The following is a 17488-nucleotide window of genomic DNA, read 5'->3' on the forward strand; positions in this document are numbered from 1 at the left end:
TAATCCTTACAAGATTAGAGTGTTTGCCAATTAAGTACAAAGACAAAGAAAAACACTTAAATTGAATGAAAACAATTAATGCTCACAAGTGCATATACAAAACATATGAAAAATTTGAGCTATAAGGTTGATAGAATGGCACTTTAAGCTTTTTTATCTCTCTTCTTATTGTTGATCCTTTGAAAGCTGGTATTTATAGTCCCAAATTGATTTCCAACCGTTGTGGTTGTTGTGATATTGAATAAAGCAGTTGGGGATAAAAATACCAGTGCATTTGTCACCTGCAATATCAGGTATCGATAATTTTTTATAGGTATTGGTACTATTAGCATTTAATGCATGAATTTAGTGATCGTTAACCCTGTTTACATCGATACATGATGAAATTTATCGATACTTGATTCAAGGTATCGATAATCTTTTATAGGTATTGATACTAGGGTTAAGTCTCGATACTAGGGGAGGGTATTGAGAAATTTTTTATAAGTATCGATACTTAATATTTTTGCTCAAATTTTACCCCTAAGTCAGAATGTCAATTTTGTATCTATACTGAAAAAATGTATTGATACTTAATGAAAAGTATCGATACTTTTTGTTTGTTTTGAGCAATTTTCCCCTAGATTAAAAACAATTTCAAAAGTTTTTTAATTTCTCCAAAATATTTTCTAAGTGTTTAAAGTATTTGAAGTTTAAAAGGATTTTGAAATGGATTTTTACTTTAAAATTTGTCAATTCTTTGTTCAAAAAAACTTTATTTGTTATATCAAAATTTATCAAATAAAGCTTAATTTAACAAATACCTTGGGAAATTTGAAGGAAGAGGGAAAGTTATGTGTAATAGCCCGTTTTCAGTGAAATCGAAACAGTGGTTTCGGGACCACAAATCCGATGTGAAAATATTTATCTTATAATTATTTTAATGTCTACAGTATGTTAGCAAGGTAGTATAAAAATTTCGTTAAGAAATTTTGAAGTTTGCATGCTTAATTTAGTAAAAAGGACTAAATCGAAAAAGGTAAAAAAATAAAATTCTATAAGTTAAAGGCACTAAATGGCTATAGAACTTAAATGTATGAGTACTTGGATGGTATAGTGGACATTTATGGGATTGGTTTATTTGAAATTATTAATGTTTTTAAAGGTTATAATGGTAAATAAGTAATTAAGGTTAAGATTAATATAACAAAATCTAATTTCTTTCATCCATCTTAAACCTCCACCAAAATTTGAAGTAATGAAAGCGATAACTAGGGCTTGAAGCATTCAGTCTATTATCAAGCTTGCGTGTAAGTGAAATTTGTCCCATTTTTAATAATTTCTATGTTTTTGGAGTCGTTGTAACTTAATTTAGCTAGCCCAGGGACTAATTTGTGAAACTGTTAAAGTATTAGGGTTTTACCATTGATGAATGTGTATGTGTTTTGATGTTTGGTGGTAGAAAATAAATGGTTGTTGTTAGATAAACAAGTTTTGTAAAGTGATTTTGGTTGAAAATGTCAAATAGGGATTAAATTGAGAATTATTTTTTCTAAAAATTTCTTAAGTACTCGATTTAGTCCTAAACAACTTCTAATGTTTTTTTAAGCCCTGAGGGCTCGTGTTAGGGACTATACGATTGAATTTGAATGACTTTTGTTTGGATATGAGAAATGAATATGAAATGTATGATTGTTTATGAGATTAGTCTGGTAATGCTCCGTAACCCTATTCCGATGACGGATACGGGTTAAAGGTGTTACATTATATGCCAAAACTATTGTTGATAAGAGTTCATTGGCATAGTTTCATAAAGACTCACCAAGTTTAGCACTTTGAAATTCTTATTGTAACTCTCTTCTTAGTACCTGCATTTGTTCCTCCAAGGAATCATTTCGGCCACGAAGACCCTTGTTTTGGGAGTTTTTTGGATAGGGGTTATCTTAAGGTTAGTGCTGGGGGTTATTTGGTGATCGCTAGTTTTATTACCTTTGGAGAAAGGACTGGGTAGTTTCTTCCTCTTGCCCTGGTTAGTTAGGTCTAGTAGGGTCTTTACCAGCCCTAAGCTCCTCGATGATCTGCTCATTTGTTGCATTTTTTTATCCAACAAGCGTTGACATTCCTATTGTTTTCGATAGAGTCGTTGCTACTTTGGAAGTTAGTTTCAAGGAGGCTCATCTTCTTTTGCATCTCAATGAACTATTGTTTTGAAAGGTTGGCTAGTTGAGAGGAGTGTTGGTGTTATCATGGGGGGGTTAGGCAGAGTTGGGAAATGGTAATTTGGTGGATAAATGTGAGTATCACAAGAGAGAATGGAAGAGGTACGTAGTGAAGATTGAGATTGGTGTTGGGTGTTTTATTGTTGGTCAAGGTTGAGGAGTTGTTGCTGAGTAACCTATGCAGGTTGCTAAGTTTGTGTTTGGGTCGAAAGGAGCTCCAGGTTTTGGTTTGAAATGTTTTTAGTGACAACAGTGGAATAATGAGCCATTGTGGTTTGGTCCATGCTTACCACACTAATTTTGGATACAAAGTTTCAATAAGGGAGGAAATAAAGAGAAGGTGATAAAGATAGTAGGGAGGTTCACCTGTGACAAGTGGAAAGCCAGAGTAGGAGGCTGAAGAGGAGAAGGTTAGGGAAAGTAATTAGGTTTTTTTTGGAGGAAGAAGGGGGATCTTTTATCTCTTGAGGTTTGGGTTATATATAAGGATTGTCCCCTTGTCTTGTTGCGCTACGTAGTCGACAATATGAAGAGTAGACTTTCTCATGTGATTGACTAGGTGGCAAGGCCATTACAGGTCAATAGTCGCCATATCTGGTACTGTAAGGTCTTGCTCTAATATTCTGCTTATTGAAGTTGTACGAGGTTGTTGTGCCTTAGTGGTTCCTCAAAGGTCCCCAAAAAGGATCCGTAACAGATCATTTTAAAGGTAGTTAAAGTAGGATTCACAGAAGGTCAAGAATGTTTCTACCTAAGGGTCGTTACATGGCGTACTCAACTGAAGGTTACTTTTACAAACCATCCCCTATGGAGGATCCTCGTTAAGTCCCTTATCAAAGTGGGTATAAGAACTAGCATTTAAGTTTCCAGTATACATTGTTTCTTAGCTCTTCATCTTCTCATCTTTGTTTACGATTCCCCCATTGCAACCATTTTCTACATATATTTCTCTCAGCAAAAATTGGAAGCTGCTCTTTCGGTTTCTTTTCCCCCCTTTGATTTCTGCTTTATTTCTTTAATCCCTTTCTCTTTTGTTTTCTTTCAATTGAAAAAAAAGAAAAAAGAACTTAATTCTTGTTCATTTCGACTTTGAAAAAGGGAAAAGAAAACTCTCATTAATTTCTTCATCTACGTTCCAGTTCCTTTTGTTTTTGCTTGAGTTGAAGCTCCATTTATTTTAAAGAAAAAAAAAAGAAACGAAAGAAAAAGCACCAGCAGGTCTTAATTAATCTTGTGATTGAATCTATTTGAGATAAGTTTCGAGATACGAATCTGTTATTTATTCTCGTTAAGGAGTAAAATAGTTTCCAAAACACAGGAGGCATCATGTGATGGTTTTGAGCATGAGCTGGTGGAGGTTGGAATGTCGGAAGGCCAAAATTGTTGCTGGTTCGTCGGTGTTGGACCAGAATTGGACAAGCTCAGTGGTGGCATATGCACTTGCGTTTATTGTCAGATCCGAGATGTAGCAGAGCGCGTCAGTCAACCCGGAACCACTGTCACCGGCCATTGCCTACACTAAAACAATACATGAGCTATGTCTAGAACATCACAATGCAGTTAGATCATTCAAGCATTAACTAATTGGTCGAGAGATCTATTTCGTTTCTAAAGAGTTACAAGGATCTAAAAGTATAAAATGCAAATTTTCTCTAAAGATATTCGATTAAATTTAACAAATGAAAACCAACAACTATCGCCATGGAAGAAACCGAACCTCTAATGAGAAACATCAACAGTTCTTGCGTGCGAATTCAACTCGAATATTTCTACCATCCAGTTCCTAGAAACAACCATGATACGTAAAAAATACATCAAAACCCAATTGCTTCTTTATTACAAATATACGAGGTAATAGTTATAATACAGTTAATGGTTAAATTTTGCTATTATTCCCTGTATTCAGTAAAAGTTATGGATTTAATCCTTGTACTTTTTTTTGGTCCTTTTTTGTCCAATGTACTTTCCAAATTTTAAAATTTTGATCCTTACCAAATAATAATTGTTAAATTTAAGTTCCACTACTTTCAAAATATGATGTGCCAAACATATTATCATATCTGTAATATCACCTCAGCTTATTATTTCCATGTATTACTTACTAAAAACTTAGTTAATGGATTAACAACAGTCATTTGCGTTAAAGACCAAATTTTCAAAAATCGAAAAGTATAGGAACCTAAAATAATCCAATTGGAGAAAACAGACCAAACCTACAATTGTATAAATAGTACAGGACTAATAGTTGAATTTAACCAAACAAATTTCTGCTATTGTTGGGATCAAGATTAAAATTTCAAAATTTGAAAAGTACAGGACTAAAATTGATCAAATAAAAGTTCAGGGACTAAATCCATAGCTTTCACAAAGAACCGGCACTAATAGCAGAATTTAACCTAGAGTTAATGAATTAATTACTTGAAACACACCTTGGAATGCATTTCCTTAAAAGCTACATTGGCTGAAGCTTCAGAAGTGAATCGCACAAATCCAAACCCTCTCGATTTCCCACTCACGTGATGAGCGATGACTCGAACTGCTAAACCCCCAACATGTTCTTAATGTCGGAAAGCACAAATTCTTGTCAAAATAAACAAGTATCCAAGAAATTTACCTTCAATGATTTCACCATATTTTTCAAAAGCATTCTTCAAAGCAGTCTCATTGGTATCATATGAAAGCCCTGCAATTAATAAACTTATCGCAAATCAATTATATAATGGTAAAATAAGCTAATTTCTTGCGATAGTTCTCAACATAGACTCAAAAAAATATCGCAGGTTAAATACTAAGGAAAAAGAAAAGAGAAAGAATTTTGTGACCTCCAACGAATAATTTTGAGCAAGAATTGCGAGCCCAGAGTGATCTAGCTAATGGGTTTTTATGAAGAACACGAATCATCCCATTTATAGCCTGCATTACTTCATATGATTCAATCTGACGATGCGGTCGAGAGCTGACAAGTAGGAACTCAACGACCAAGTTGAGAATTAAACTTTCATAAGCATTCCATCAAATATCTGGCCTGCAAACTTATTATTACCAATTTTGAACATAAATGAGAAAGCCCAAAGGGGGAGGAAATGGATTGAAACGGAACATGACTCCAGTTCCCTAAAAAACCCACTTCATCCATCCTTCCAAACAAACAAGATTGATTTTATCTAGATTTCACCGCCAATAAAGATTGTTACCTGGAAGGAAAAATAGCTGCCGCGCGTGGATAGATAAGAAGGCGAGTTAAGGTTTGGACATGATTTTTATGACGGGCAGAGCGAAGAAGACGGATTGTTTCTAGGGCTGGTGCTGGGGAGACAGAAGCATGACAAAATAGCCCAATAAACTCAACATTATCTACATGGGCCGTGTAAGAGGCGTTGATGGGTCCTGCTTTGAAGCCTCTTTTTATATTGTATAAACTTGAGTTTTTTTTTCAACTAGGAATTTAGTGTATTTAATTAAGGGTGTTCACAGTTCGGTTGGAAGTCAGTTAATTATCTTTTAGAATTTCAGTTGTTGGCTAATTTCAATTTGAAACTAGGTAATTAATCGAATTAACCAATTAACCAATTAACCAAAATATTTATTGTTTTCATGACTTATGTAGTGTTTGGTTGTTAACTTTCAAAACTTATGTAGTGTTTCTAATATTTTATTTGTTGTTTTCACCTCCATTTAAAGTTCTTTGAACTATTAAATAAAAGAAAATGAACATTAGTAATGTATTTTTTTATATGTTTTATACTTATTTTAACTAAAAGATAAAAACATATAAATTTCGATTAATTCAGTTAACTTACCGAATTAACTGAAATACTTCAGTTCAGTTAATGTATTTGAAAAAAAAATTCGGTTCGGTTAACGATTAAATATTCTTACATTTTAGATAATTCGATTAATAGTAATTCGGTTCAGGTATTAATCGAATAAACTGTTTGAATACCCCTATATTTAATGTTTAACGAACAAGCTATGGGTGTAGTGATAAGATAAATTACACTCTTAAGGGGGATTGTAGATTCGAATATTGGAAATGTTATTATTAGAAGAAATAACAATAAACCTTGAATATAAACAATAAAATGGATATAAAGAATATAAATTGAGTATTAGCTTGATTGATATTGGCATTGTTACCATTGCAAATGATGTAAGTTCAAGTATGCTGAAGCGCATTATCCTCCTATTTAAGGGTTGGAAAGGACTATGGATAGTTTTAGATATTATATCAAAAAAAAAAAACAAATATGATAAGAACCATATAATTTATCTCGTTGATATGGTGATATAAAATTATTAAATTTTTTACTTACACGGTATTATAAAAATTTTAGAAAACTATAGTAAAATTATATAAATTACTAAAATTTTATAAAGAATTATAAAAATAATAAAAATTATAGATAAAATTTGAAATATAAAAAAAATTAAATTGCCGAAGTGGCTTCCTCCAATCTTCTCTCTTTATTTCCATTCCCTTTCTATGTTTTGTTGTGTCACCGATATGTATTTAAAAACATTGTACAACTATCAATCTAAGTTATTCATAGTATAATATTTAAAAAGAAATACAACGTTCAAATTCAATTAATAAGTTAAATCTTTATAAAAACTTACCTCAACTATAACAGTTGCAAAAACAGAGTCGACGACTACTTCGAAACCTTAACTTTTTCTTGATATATGTCCGTTTAAGTTGTTTCTTGATCTACATAAATATTCTTGTTTAATTAATCCAATTCTAGAAATTATATAATTAATTTATACTTATAAACCCTTTTTATTAATAATATACAAAATTATCCTAACCTTTTAACCTTTATACAATTTAGTCCCTAAACCTGAAACTCACGAATTAACCACAATCAATGAAAAACCAAGCTAGCCTATTTTTCCTTGGGTCCATTACAAACCATTTCTTTCATCAATTCAACCTATTTTCATTGAATTTCACTATTTTCTCAAATAGGTCCTTGAACATAAAATTATCAAAAATCACTTAACAAAATACTTATATTTAACTACCATCCTTAATAATCTATCAACTAAATTCACAACACTTACATTCATTCATGGAAAGTCCCTAAAATTTTAACAATTTTACAAACTGACCCCCAAGTTAGTTAGATTAAGCTAAAATGAGAACAAAAAATAAACATATTAAAAATGGAACTAAAAAACATGCCATGCAAAGAAAAACACCATAGCAGAAAGCTTTACTTCTCTACAATGGTTTTCGGTTTGTAAGACAAAAAGAAAAGGAAGAAGAAGATGATGGTACTATTTTTATATCTTTTAATTTAATTTCAAATTACTTATTTACTAACTTAACTTTTTAAAATCATTAAAATTACATCAAAACCAATCCATATTTATCCACCAACTAAAGACATGGTATTTTTGCCCATTAAGTCCGTTAATATTCTTTTCCATATCTATTTAACTCATTTAACTAATAAACATCAACTTTTGCATCTTTTATAATTTAGTTTTTTTTTACTTAATTAACTATTTAAACCTTAAAATTTCTTAACCAAATTTTAATATAACCTTAATAAATACTTAAAAATATTAAATAAATAATAGTTACAAACTTATTTATCAGAATTGTGGTCCCAAAACCATTGTTTCCGACACTACTGAAAACGAGCTGTTACAACTCCCCTTAAAGGAATTTTCGTCCCCGAAAATCTTACTAGAGAATAGGTTTAGATATTGCATTCTCATAGACTCTTCCGGTTCCCAGGTAGCTTCCTCAACTCCGTGACAGTGCCAAAGAACCTTAACTAATGCCCCACGTTTATTTCTTAACTCTTTAACTTCCCAAGCCAAAATTTTAATTGGTTCCTCACCATACAACATGTTAGGTTGTATCTCTACATCAACTGGAAAAAGCACATGTGAGGGAAAGGTCTGTACCATTTTAACATTCATACATGGAAATTATTATGAATTTTCTCTAATTCTGATGGTAACACCAAATGATAAGCTACCAACCCAATTCTCTCAATAACTTCATACAGACCAATGAAATGCGAACTAAGCTTTCCTTTTCAGCCAAAACGGAGAAGCCAATACTTTAAAAAATACTCTATCGCCAACTTGAAATTCGATGTCTTTTCTTTTCAAATCAATATATGATTTATGACGATCGAAAGCAGTTTTCAAACAATATCGTATCACTTTCACTTTTTCTTTGGTCTCACGGATTAAATCGATTCCCAAAAGCTTTTTCTCACTCAATTTGTCCAGTACAATAGTGTTTTACACCTCCGACCATACAAAGCTTTGTATGGGGCCATTTTAATACCTGTATGGTAATTGTTATTAGACGCGAATTCAACAAACAAAAGAAATTTTTCCAGGTACCTTCAAATTCAATAATACAACAACGGAGCATATTCTTGAGTATTTGAATCACTCGCTCTGACTAGTCATCTCTCTACAGGTGAAACGCTGTACTGAAACGTAATTTAGTTCCCAAAGCTTCATTTAATTTACTCTAAAATCTAGAAGTAAATCACTGATCCCGATCAGAGATAATCGACAATGGCACACCATGTAGTCTAACTATCTCGAAAACATATAACCCTGCCAACTTCTCAAATGAATAATCCGTACGTACCAAAATGAAATATGCAGATTTAGTCAAACGATCTACAATAACCCAAATGACATCTCTCTTTCTTGGAGATAACGATAACCCTGACATGAAATCCATGGTAACCGGTTCCCACTTCTACTATGGAATCATAACAGGTTGTAGCAATTTAAAAGGTATCAGATGCTCAACTTTAACTTGCTGACAAATTAAACATTTTGATATAGATTCTAAGATGTCTTGTTTCATACCTAGCCACCAGTACATCTGTTTTAAGTCACCGTACATTTTATTACTACCGAGATGAATTGAGTAACTACTACTATGAGCTTCTTGCAAAATCTTCTGTTTAACTTCAGAATTTTTTAAAACACATAACATGTTTCGAAAATATAAACTATCATTAGTATCAACATGAAATTTTGAATCCGATAACTTACTAATATGTTCTCATTTAGCAACCAAATCAGGATAATTTTTCTGAGCTTCGCGGATCTGTTGCAGGAGCATTGATTTAGCTTTTAATTCAACTAAAATGGAATTTTCATCAACAAATGTCAAACGAGTGTTCAAAGCTCTAAAAGTAAATAATGATTTTTGACTCAAAGCATCCACAACTACATTAGCATTTCCCAGGTGATAGTCGATAATCAAATCATAATCTTTTAACAACTCCAATCACCTATGATGTCGCAAATTCATTTCTTTTTGTGACATCAAATACTCCAAGCTTTTGTGATCCATAAAAATGTGACATTTTTCTCCGAATAAATAATGTCGCCAAATTATGAAAGCAAACATAATGGTTGCAAATTCCAAATTATGAGGCGAATAATTTCTCTCGTAAGGTTTCAACTGGCGGGAAGCATAAGCTACAACTTTGTCTTCTTGTATTAAAACACAACCTAAACCGCTAAGTGAAGCATCGCTATAAATCACAAATTCTTTGCCAGACTCAAGTTGAATTAACACAGGAGCTTTAGTTAACAACACTTTCAACTGTTTAAAACTTTATTGACATTTATCTGACCAGACAAACTTTACATCTTTCTGAAGTAACTTCGTCAACGGAGAAGCGATCATCGAAAAACTTTTAATGAAGCGTCTATAATACTCGACGAAACCCAAAAAAATTCTAATTTCAGTGACATTTTTTGGAGGCTTCCAGTCCAAAATAGTTGATATCTTACTTAGATCCACTCGTATTGCCATCTATCGATACCATGTGACCCAAAAATCTAACTTATCAAAGCCAAAACTCGCATTTGCTAAATTTTGCCAATAATTATTTATCGTGCAAAATCTAAAATATTATTCTCGAATGCTGGGCATGCTCAATCTCATATTACAAATAAATCAAAATATCATAGATAAAAACAAGAACAAGCTTGTCTAAATATGACCGAAGTATTCTGTTCATCAAGTCCATAGACACAACAGGTGCATTTGTTAAACCAAATGTCATAACTAAAAATTCATAATATCCATACCTAGTTCTAAAAGCTATTTTCGACACATCTAAATCCTTAACTCGCAACTGGTAATATACAAAACAGAGATCAATATTTGAAAATACTATTGCACCTTTCAACTGATCAAATAAATCATCAATACGAGGTAACATATACTTATTCTTGATTGTGACTTTATTAAGCTGCCAGTAATCAATACATAAACGCATCGATTCGTCCTTTTTCTTAACAAATAACATAGGCGCACCCCAAGGAGAAACACTAGGCCGAACAAAACCTCTATTTGTTAGCTCTTGCAACTGTGCATTTAATTCTTATAACTCCATCGATGCCATTCTATACAGAGCAATCAATATTGGAGAAGATCTTGGTACTAATTCAATAGCAAATTAAACTTCTCTAACTGGTAGTAACCCTGGCAATTCTTCTGGAAATACATCTGTGAAATCACAAACAGTCGAAACAGATTCCAACTTCGATTCTAAAGCTCTAGTACCTAGAATATATGTTAAATACGCCTCACACCTTTTCGAACAAAATTCTAAGCTATCAAAGCAGAAATAATATTGGTGACACTATCAAATCTATCTGATTCAACCCTGAATGTTTCACCATTCTGACATTTCAGAACAATCTGCTTTCGTCTACAGTTCACAACCGCATCATGTAAAGTCAACCAATCTATGCAGAGAATCACATCAAATTCATCAAAAAACAATAGCATCAAATCAGCTAGAAAGTTGCAATCCCGAATTTTCAGTGGACAAGTCCTACAAACTTTATCAACTAACACATACTGACCTAACAAATTATTTACTTTGGCTACAAACTCAGTTTACTCTACTGGTATTTTTTTATCTATTACTAATGTAGTGCATATGTACAAATGTGTTGACCCCAGGACACTCAAAGCATAAATGGTAACATCGAAAAAAGAAAAAGTACCATCAATCACATCAGATGTTGTAGCATCCTCCTGAGCGCGAATCACATAAGCCCTCGCTGGTGCTCATGCCACTGACCAAATAGCAGAGTCTTTTGTTCACTTCTACTAATTCTCGCATTTCCACTGCTCTTCGATAGTCTACCTTTAGATGGCGCATTCCCAGATCGAACATGTTGAGTTTTTCCTCTGTAACACCCCTAACCCGTATCCGTCACTCGACTAAGACTAAAGGCATTACCAGACAAAATCTGAACATTAGCATTCATTTCATAAGCATCGAAGTATTAAAGATCAATCATCAATATAGATTTCCTTATATAGATCATCGAGACTTTAAACATGTATTAGAAAGGGTTCGGGACTAAACCGAACACATACAAATTTTCTCCAAAATCTAAATATTTTTCAAACAAGTACAGGTCACACGCCCATGTGAGCAGGCCGTGTGCCTTAAGCGGTATTAGACATGCCCGTGTGTCTAGACTGTGTCAAAAAAGGCATACCTACTGACTTGCTCACATGGCCATAAGACACGCCTGTGTACATTGGCTGTGGTCGAATCTAACTTGGGCCACACGTCTAGCCACATGCTCGTGTGCCTTGGCCGAGCTCGAGCCTGACTTACAATTGTAGGGTACCCCAGGGGACACACGATTGTGCAACATAGCTGTGTGTCGCACACGGCTGAGACACACACCCATGTCTCTACCCGTGTGGACAAAAATAGGCCATTTGAATAGCCAACTTGCCACCCCAATTGGGTCAAACCTATAAGCACCAAACCAAACATATTTGCACAACATTTTATGACCAATTCACAACCAAGACATAATCCATTCATGATATAACATTGCCAACCAAATTTCTATCTCAATACATCAACCAAATCAATACAAATATAAAATCGTACCAAACATATGTATCAATTTTATGATCAAAACTTATGAATCACCATAGCTAACACATGCCAAAAGTTTACCAATCTTACCATTTCTTATATTCATACATAAACACACCAAATATATAATATTGCCTCATAATTTATATACTAAAACCATATCATAATCACATCCATACCAAGCCATATCACATGACTAAATATATATACAATCACAAAACATAATCTAAACACTTCTAGCCTATACATGCCATACTTTAATATATACATTTTCAAAGTACCAAAATGAGATTCGATAGTGTGGTGATGATCCTTGACGATCCCCGAGCTCACAGTAGCTTCAATATCTAAAAAACAATGCAAACACACATAAAGTAAGCTTCCAAAAGCTTAGTAAGCTCGTACCAAAAATCATCAACAGTATATAAAATATAAAACAACAACACATAAGTACTTATAAATTCTCAATTCATCTATCAATTTTATGCCAACACGATCCATATTTTCTTACCAATTCAATGAACTTTATAAGAATAATACCATCTACCACATAGGTATCATACGTACCTAAACCTTCCCAAATTCATTCATTTTCATTCTCACCTCTTGTTCGGAAATTTTAAGACTTTCTGAAGATTACCAATGCTTTAAACATCCGCACACTTAGCTGAAGCTATAATAATTCCGCACACTTAGTGCCATCTCAAATAACCAAAGCTATCTCGGTATCGCACACTTAGTGCCTCATATAGCTGAAGCTATTTTGAATCACACTCTTAGTGTTAAATACCATTAATTTATCATTGTGTTCAACCATAATCAATTATATATACAATCTGTGTATAATCCAAGCATCAAAAATATATTTGTAATATCATATGTTACGTACGAACTTACCTCGTACTGGGAATTGTCGACTCGAACTGTTTACTCTATAATCTTCGACTTCCCTCGGTCTAAGTTCGAATTCCATTTTCTTAATCTATTTGTATTCAAAATTAATCCTTTTATTCACTAAATCAGTCAAACCAATCCATATACGCACAAATAGGGCATTTTGCAAACTAACCATCACATTTTCACATTTCGACACTTTAGTCCCTAAATCACAAAATCACAAAATACACATAATTTGCTTGTACACAAGCTTAGCCGAATTCTCCTAGTACTCATACTAGTCCACACATTTCATTTATTTTACATTTTAGTCCCTTAATTTCTCATTTTCATAATTTAGTCCATTTTACTCAAAATCATTAAAAATCTAAAGACAAAACATGTAAACCCAACATCAAACTTTCATTTATCAATAACTAACTTTAAAAAGCTCATAATTTCATCAATAGAACATTTCAAAACCAACATGAAAATTAGAAATTGAGGCATGGGTTTGATAGTATTCGAAACAACAATTACAAAAACGTAAAAATTATAAAAAACCGATCAAAACACATACCTTAATCAAAGATCACAAATGCCGAACCCTAAGCAAACTTTTCTCTTTTCTTTTCTTATATTTCGGCCAAGGACGAACATAAAATGATCCATTTTCATGCATTTTTTTATTATTAACATATTAACTAAATTCTCATTTTACCCTTTGTTATAAAACTATTAAATCATTAAACATAAGGCCATTTATGTCTACTCATGCTTTCAATGGTCTATTAACATAATAAGGGCCTCATACTTAAAAGGCCAAATCAATCAGGCACTTTTAACATCTAGCACACATCTTTTATATTTTACGCGATTAGGTCCTTTTTATTAAATTAAGCATACAAACATTCGAATTTTCGTACGAGACTTTCACACATACTAATTCACACATCATAAACACAGGAAATAATATTTAAACATTTCTCTAACGTGGATTTGTGGTCCTGAAACCACTATTTCGACTAGGGTCTAAACCGGACTGTTACAATTCTCCCCCTTAGGGATTTTCATCCCCGAAAATGTTACCGTTAAACAGATTCGGATATTGCTATCTCATAGCATCTTCAGGCTCCCACGTGGCCTCTTCAATACCATGCCGATGCCACATCACTTTCACTAACAGAATTATCTTATTTATTAGTTCTTTAACTTCACGAGCTAAGATACGGATCGAGTTTTCTTCGTAAGTCATATTAGACTGAATTTCAATCTCAGACGGGGAAATTATATGCGATAGGTTAGATCTGTATCATCGAAGCATCGATACGTGAAACATATTATGATATTTTCTAACTCTGGTGGCAACAACAATCTATATGCTACCGGTCCAATGCGCTCGATAATCTTATACGGCCCGATGAATCTCAGACTCAATTTGCATTTTCTACCGAACTGAAATATTTTCTTCCACGGAGATACTTTCAAAAACACTTTGTCCTCCATTTTAAACTAAATGTCTTTTCTTTTCAAATCCGCATAAGATTTCTGACGATCGAAAGCTGTTTTCAGACTATCTAGGATCACTTTCACTTTCTATTCCATTTCTTTTATCAAATCAACCCCATGAATCTTATTTTCGCTGAGCTCCATCCAATACAAAGGTGTACGACATTTGCAACCATATAAAGCTTCGTACGGTGCCATTTTAATGCTCGACTAAAAACTATTATTATAAGCAAATTCAATCAAAGGCAAATACTATTCCCACGTACCTTCAAACTCAAAAATGCAACATCTTAACACATCCTCGAGTATCTGAATAATCTGCTTGGATTGACCATCCGTTTACAGGTGAAAATCAATACTGAAATGCAATTTAGTACCCAGAGCATCTTGCAACTTCTTCCAGAATCATGATGTAAATCTCGGATCTTTATCTGATACAATATATAATGACACATCGTGCAATCTCACAATATAAAAAATGTATAACTCAGCCAACTTATCTAGTGAGTAATCAAATCGTACCAGAATAAATTGGCTGATTTCGTCAATCGATCAACTATAACCCAAATAGCATCTTTCTTTCTCGGAGACAGGGGTAAACCCAAAACAAAATCCATTGTCACTCGGTCCCATTTCCATTCCGGAACAATAATCGGTTGTAACAAACCAGATGATACCTGATGTTCAGCTTTAACTTGCTGACAGATGAAACGTTTAGAAACAAAGTCAGAGATGTCTCTTTCCATTCCGGACCACCAGTAATGATGTTTTAGATTATTATACATTTTTGTCCTACTCGGATGCTCAGATAACCAGCTATTGTGAGCTTCACTCAAAATCATCTGAATTAATTTTGGACTTTTCGAAACACAAATTCGATCTCCGAATCTTAGACAATTATCTTTATCAACTCTGAATTTTGAATCAGACTCTAAGTCACACTGAGCTTTTTTAGCTAAAATCTCATTATCAATCTTCTGAGTTTCGATAATCCGCTATAAAAACAAAGGTCTTGCTTTCGATTCAGCTAAAACTAAACCATCATTGGACAGAACCAAACGAGCATTCATCGCACGCAAAGCAAAGAAATATTTTCTACTCAAGGCATCAGCAACAACATTTGCTTTTCCTGAATGATAATCAATCACAAGTTCATAGTCTTTTAACAGTTCTAACCATCTTCTTTGTTGCAGATTCAGATCTTTCTGAGTCATCAAATACTTTAAACTCTTATGATCAGAATATACATGACATTTCTCACCGAACAAGTAGTGACGCCAAATCTTTAGAGCAAACACAATCGCGACCAACTTAAGATCGTGTGTCAGATAGTTCTTTTTCGTGCAGCTTCAACTGTCTCGAAGCATAAGCAATGACTTTGCCCTCTTGCATTAAAACACATCCCAGACCAATCAACGAAGCATCACTATATATCACAAATTCTTTACCCGATTCGAGTTGTACCAATATTGGAGCTTCAATCAATAAATTTTTCAACTGATCGAAGCTGTTCCGACACTTTTCAGACCACACAAATTTCACATTTTTCTGAAGCAGTTTTGTCAACGGAGTCGCAATCATCGAAAAACACCAACTTCTCACAACTAGAATTCACATTTACTGAACTTCGCATACAACTGTTTATCTCGCAGAATCTGTAGCACTAATCTCAAATGCTCGGCATGTTCAGATTCATCATGTGAATAAATCAATATGTCACCGATGAATACAACAACAAATTGATCTAAATACGGTCTGAAAATTCTATTCATCAAATCCAAGAAAATAGCAGGTGTGTTAGTCAATCCGAAAGGCATAACTAAAAATTCATAGTGGCTGTACCTCATTCTGAAAGCAATTTTCGGAATGTTTGAGTCTTTCACTTGTAACTAATAATAGCCTGATCTCAAATCTATTTTCGAAAACACGGTAGCTCTTTTAAACTGATCAAACAAATCATCAATTCGAGGCAGATGATACTTATTCTTGATAGTTACTTTGTTCAACTGACGATAATCTATACACATTCTCATCATTCCGTCTTTTTTTTTTCACAAATAGAATTGGGGCACCCTAAGGTGAGAAACTCGGTCTAGCAAATCCTCTATCGGTCAATTCTTGCAACTAAGACTTCAGTTTTTTAAGTTTGGTCGGATCCATTCTATATGGAGCTATCAAAATCGGAGTAGTACCAGGTACCAATTCAATGCCAAATTCAACTTCTCTAACCGAAGGTAATCCCGGAAGTTCTTCAAGAAACACATCAGGGAACTCACAGACAAGAGGCACAGATTCAACTTTCTTCTCTGACACGACTTCTCTGACATTCTTGCAACTGAGACTTCAGTTTTTAAGTTTGTCGAGCCATTCTATACGGAGCTATCAAAATCGGAGTAGTACCAAGTACCAATCAATGCCAAATTAACATCTCTAGCTGAGGTAATCCAAGAAACACATCAAGGAACTCACAGACAACAGGCACAGATTCAACTTTCTTTTCTGACATTCTTGAATCAATCACATATGCAAAATAATTTTCACAACCCTTTCTCACTATACTCAAAGCTTTCATCAAAGATATTACAGCAGGCAATCTATTCAAATCACTAGATTCAATTCTGACTATTTCATCATTCTTGCATATCAAATCAATAGTTTTTCGTTTGCAGTTCACAACAGCATCATGCAAAGTTTACCAATTCTGGGTATAATTCATCAAAAGGTAACAGCATCAGATTAGCCGAAAAACAAGTGTCTTGAAACATTAACAGGCAATTCTTGCAGACTTTATCAACCAAAACACATTTTCCTAAGGGGTTCGAAACTCTAATTACAAATTTAGTAGACTCTACAGGCAAAGTCTTACTGTTCACTAAGTTCATGCATATATACGAATGTGTTCATCCAGGATCTATCAAAGCAATCACAAAAGTATCATAAAGAATGAATGTACTCGTAATCACATCTGGCGACGAAGCTTCTTCATGA

The 17488-nt window shown here is 33.6% G+C and overlaps 1 protein-coding gene across 8 annotated transcripts; it reads right to left on the bottom strand.

Annotated features, from left to right (window-relative positions):
- Nucleotides 1-3419: 3419 nt before the first annotated feature.
- LOC107916969 (glycine-rich RNA-binding protein 4, mitochondrial) lies at nucleotides 3420-5550 on the bottom strand. Of its 8 annotated transcripts, none has more exons than XM_041105256.1 (6): nucleotides 5393-5550; nucleotides 5021-5223; nucleotides 4813-4881; nucleotides 4628-4734; nucleotides 3916-3981; nucleotides 3420-3716 (listed from the first exon to the last, which is right to left on the bottom strand). In XM_041105256.1, exons 2-5 carry the CDS (start codon nucleotides 5115-5117, stop codon nucleotides 3931-3933), a joined length of 324 nt encoding a protein of 107 aa, XP_040961190.1. In that variant the 5' UTR covers nucleotides 5118-5223; nucleotides 5393-5550; the 3' UTR covers nucleotides 3420-3716; nucleotides 3916-3930. The 8 variants fall into 8 exon arrangements, with proteins under 8 accessions (XP_040961190.1, XP_040961109.1, XP_016701839.1 ...); XM_041105175.1 differs by having other exon boundaries at nucleotides 4628-4737; XM_016846350.2 differs by having other exon boundaries at nucleotides 4628-4737; nucleotides 5021-5230; nucleotides 5393-5527.
- Nucleotides 5551-17488: the final 11938 nt, after the last annotated feature.

This window comes from Gossypium hirsutum, chromosome A01 (assembly GCF_007990345.1).
Source record: "Gossypium hirsutum isolate 1008001.06 chromosome A01, Gossypium_hirsutum_v2.1, whole genome shotgun sequence".
Lineage (NCBI taxonomy): Eukaryota > Viridiplantae > Streptophyta > Magnoliopsida > Malvales > Malvaceae > Gossypium > Gossypium hirsutum.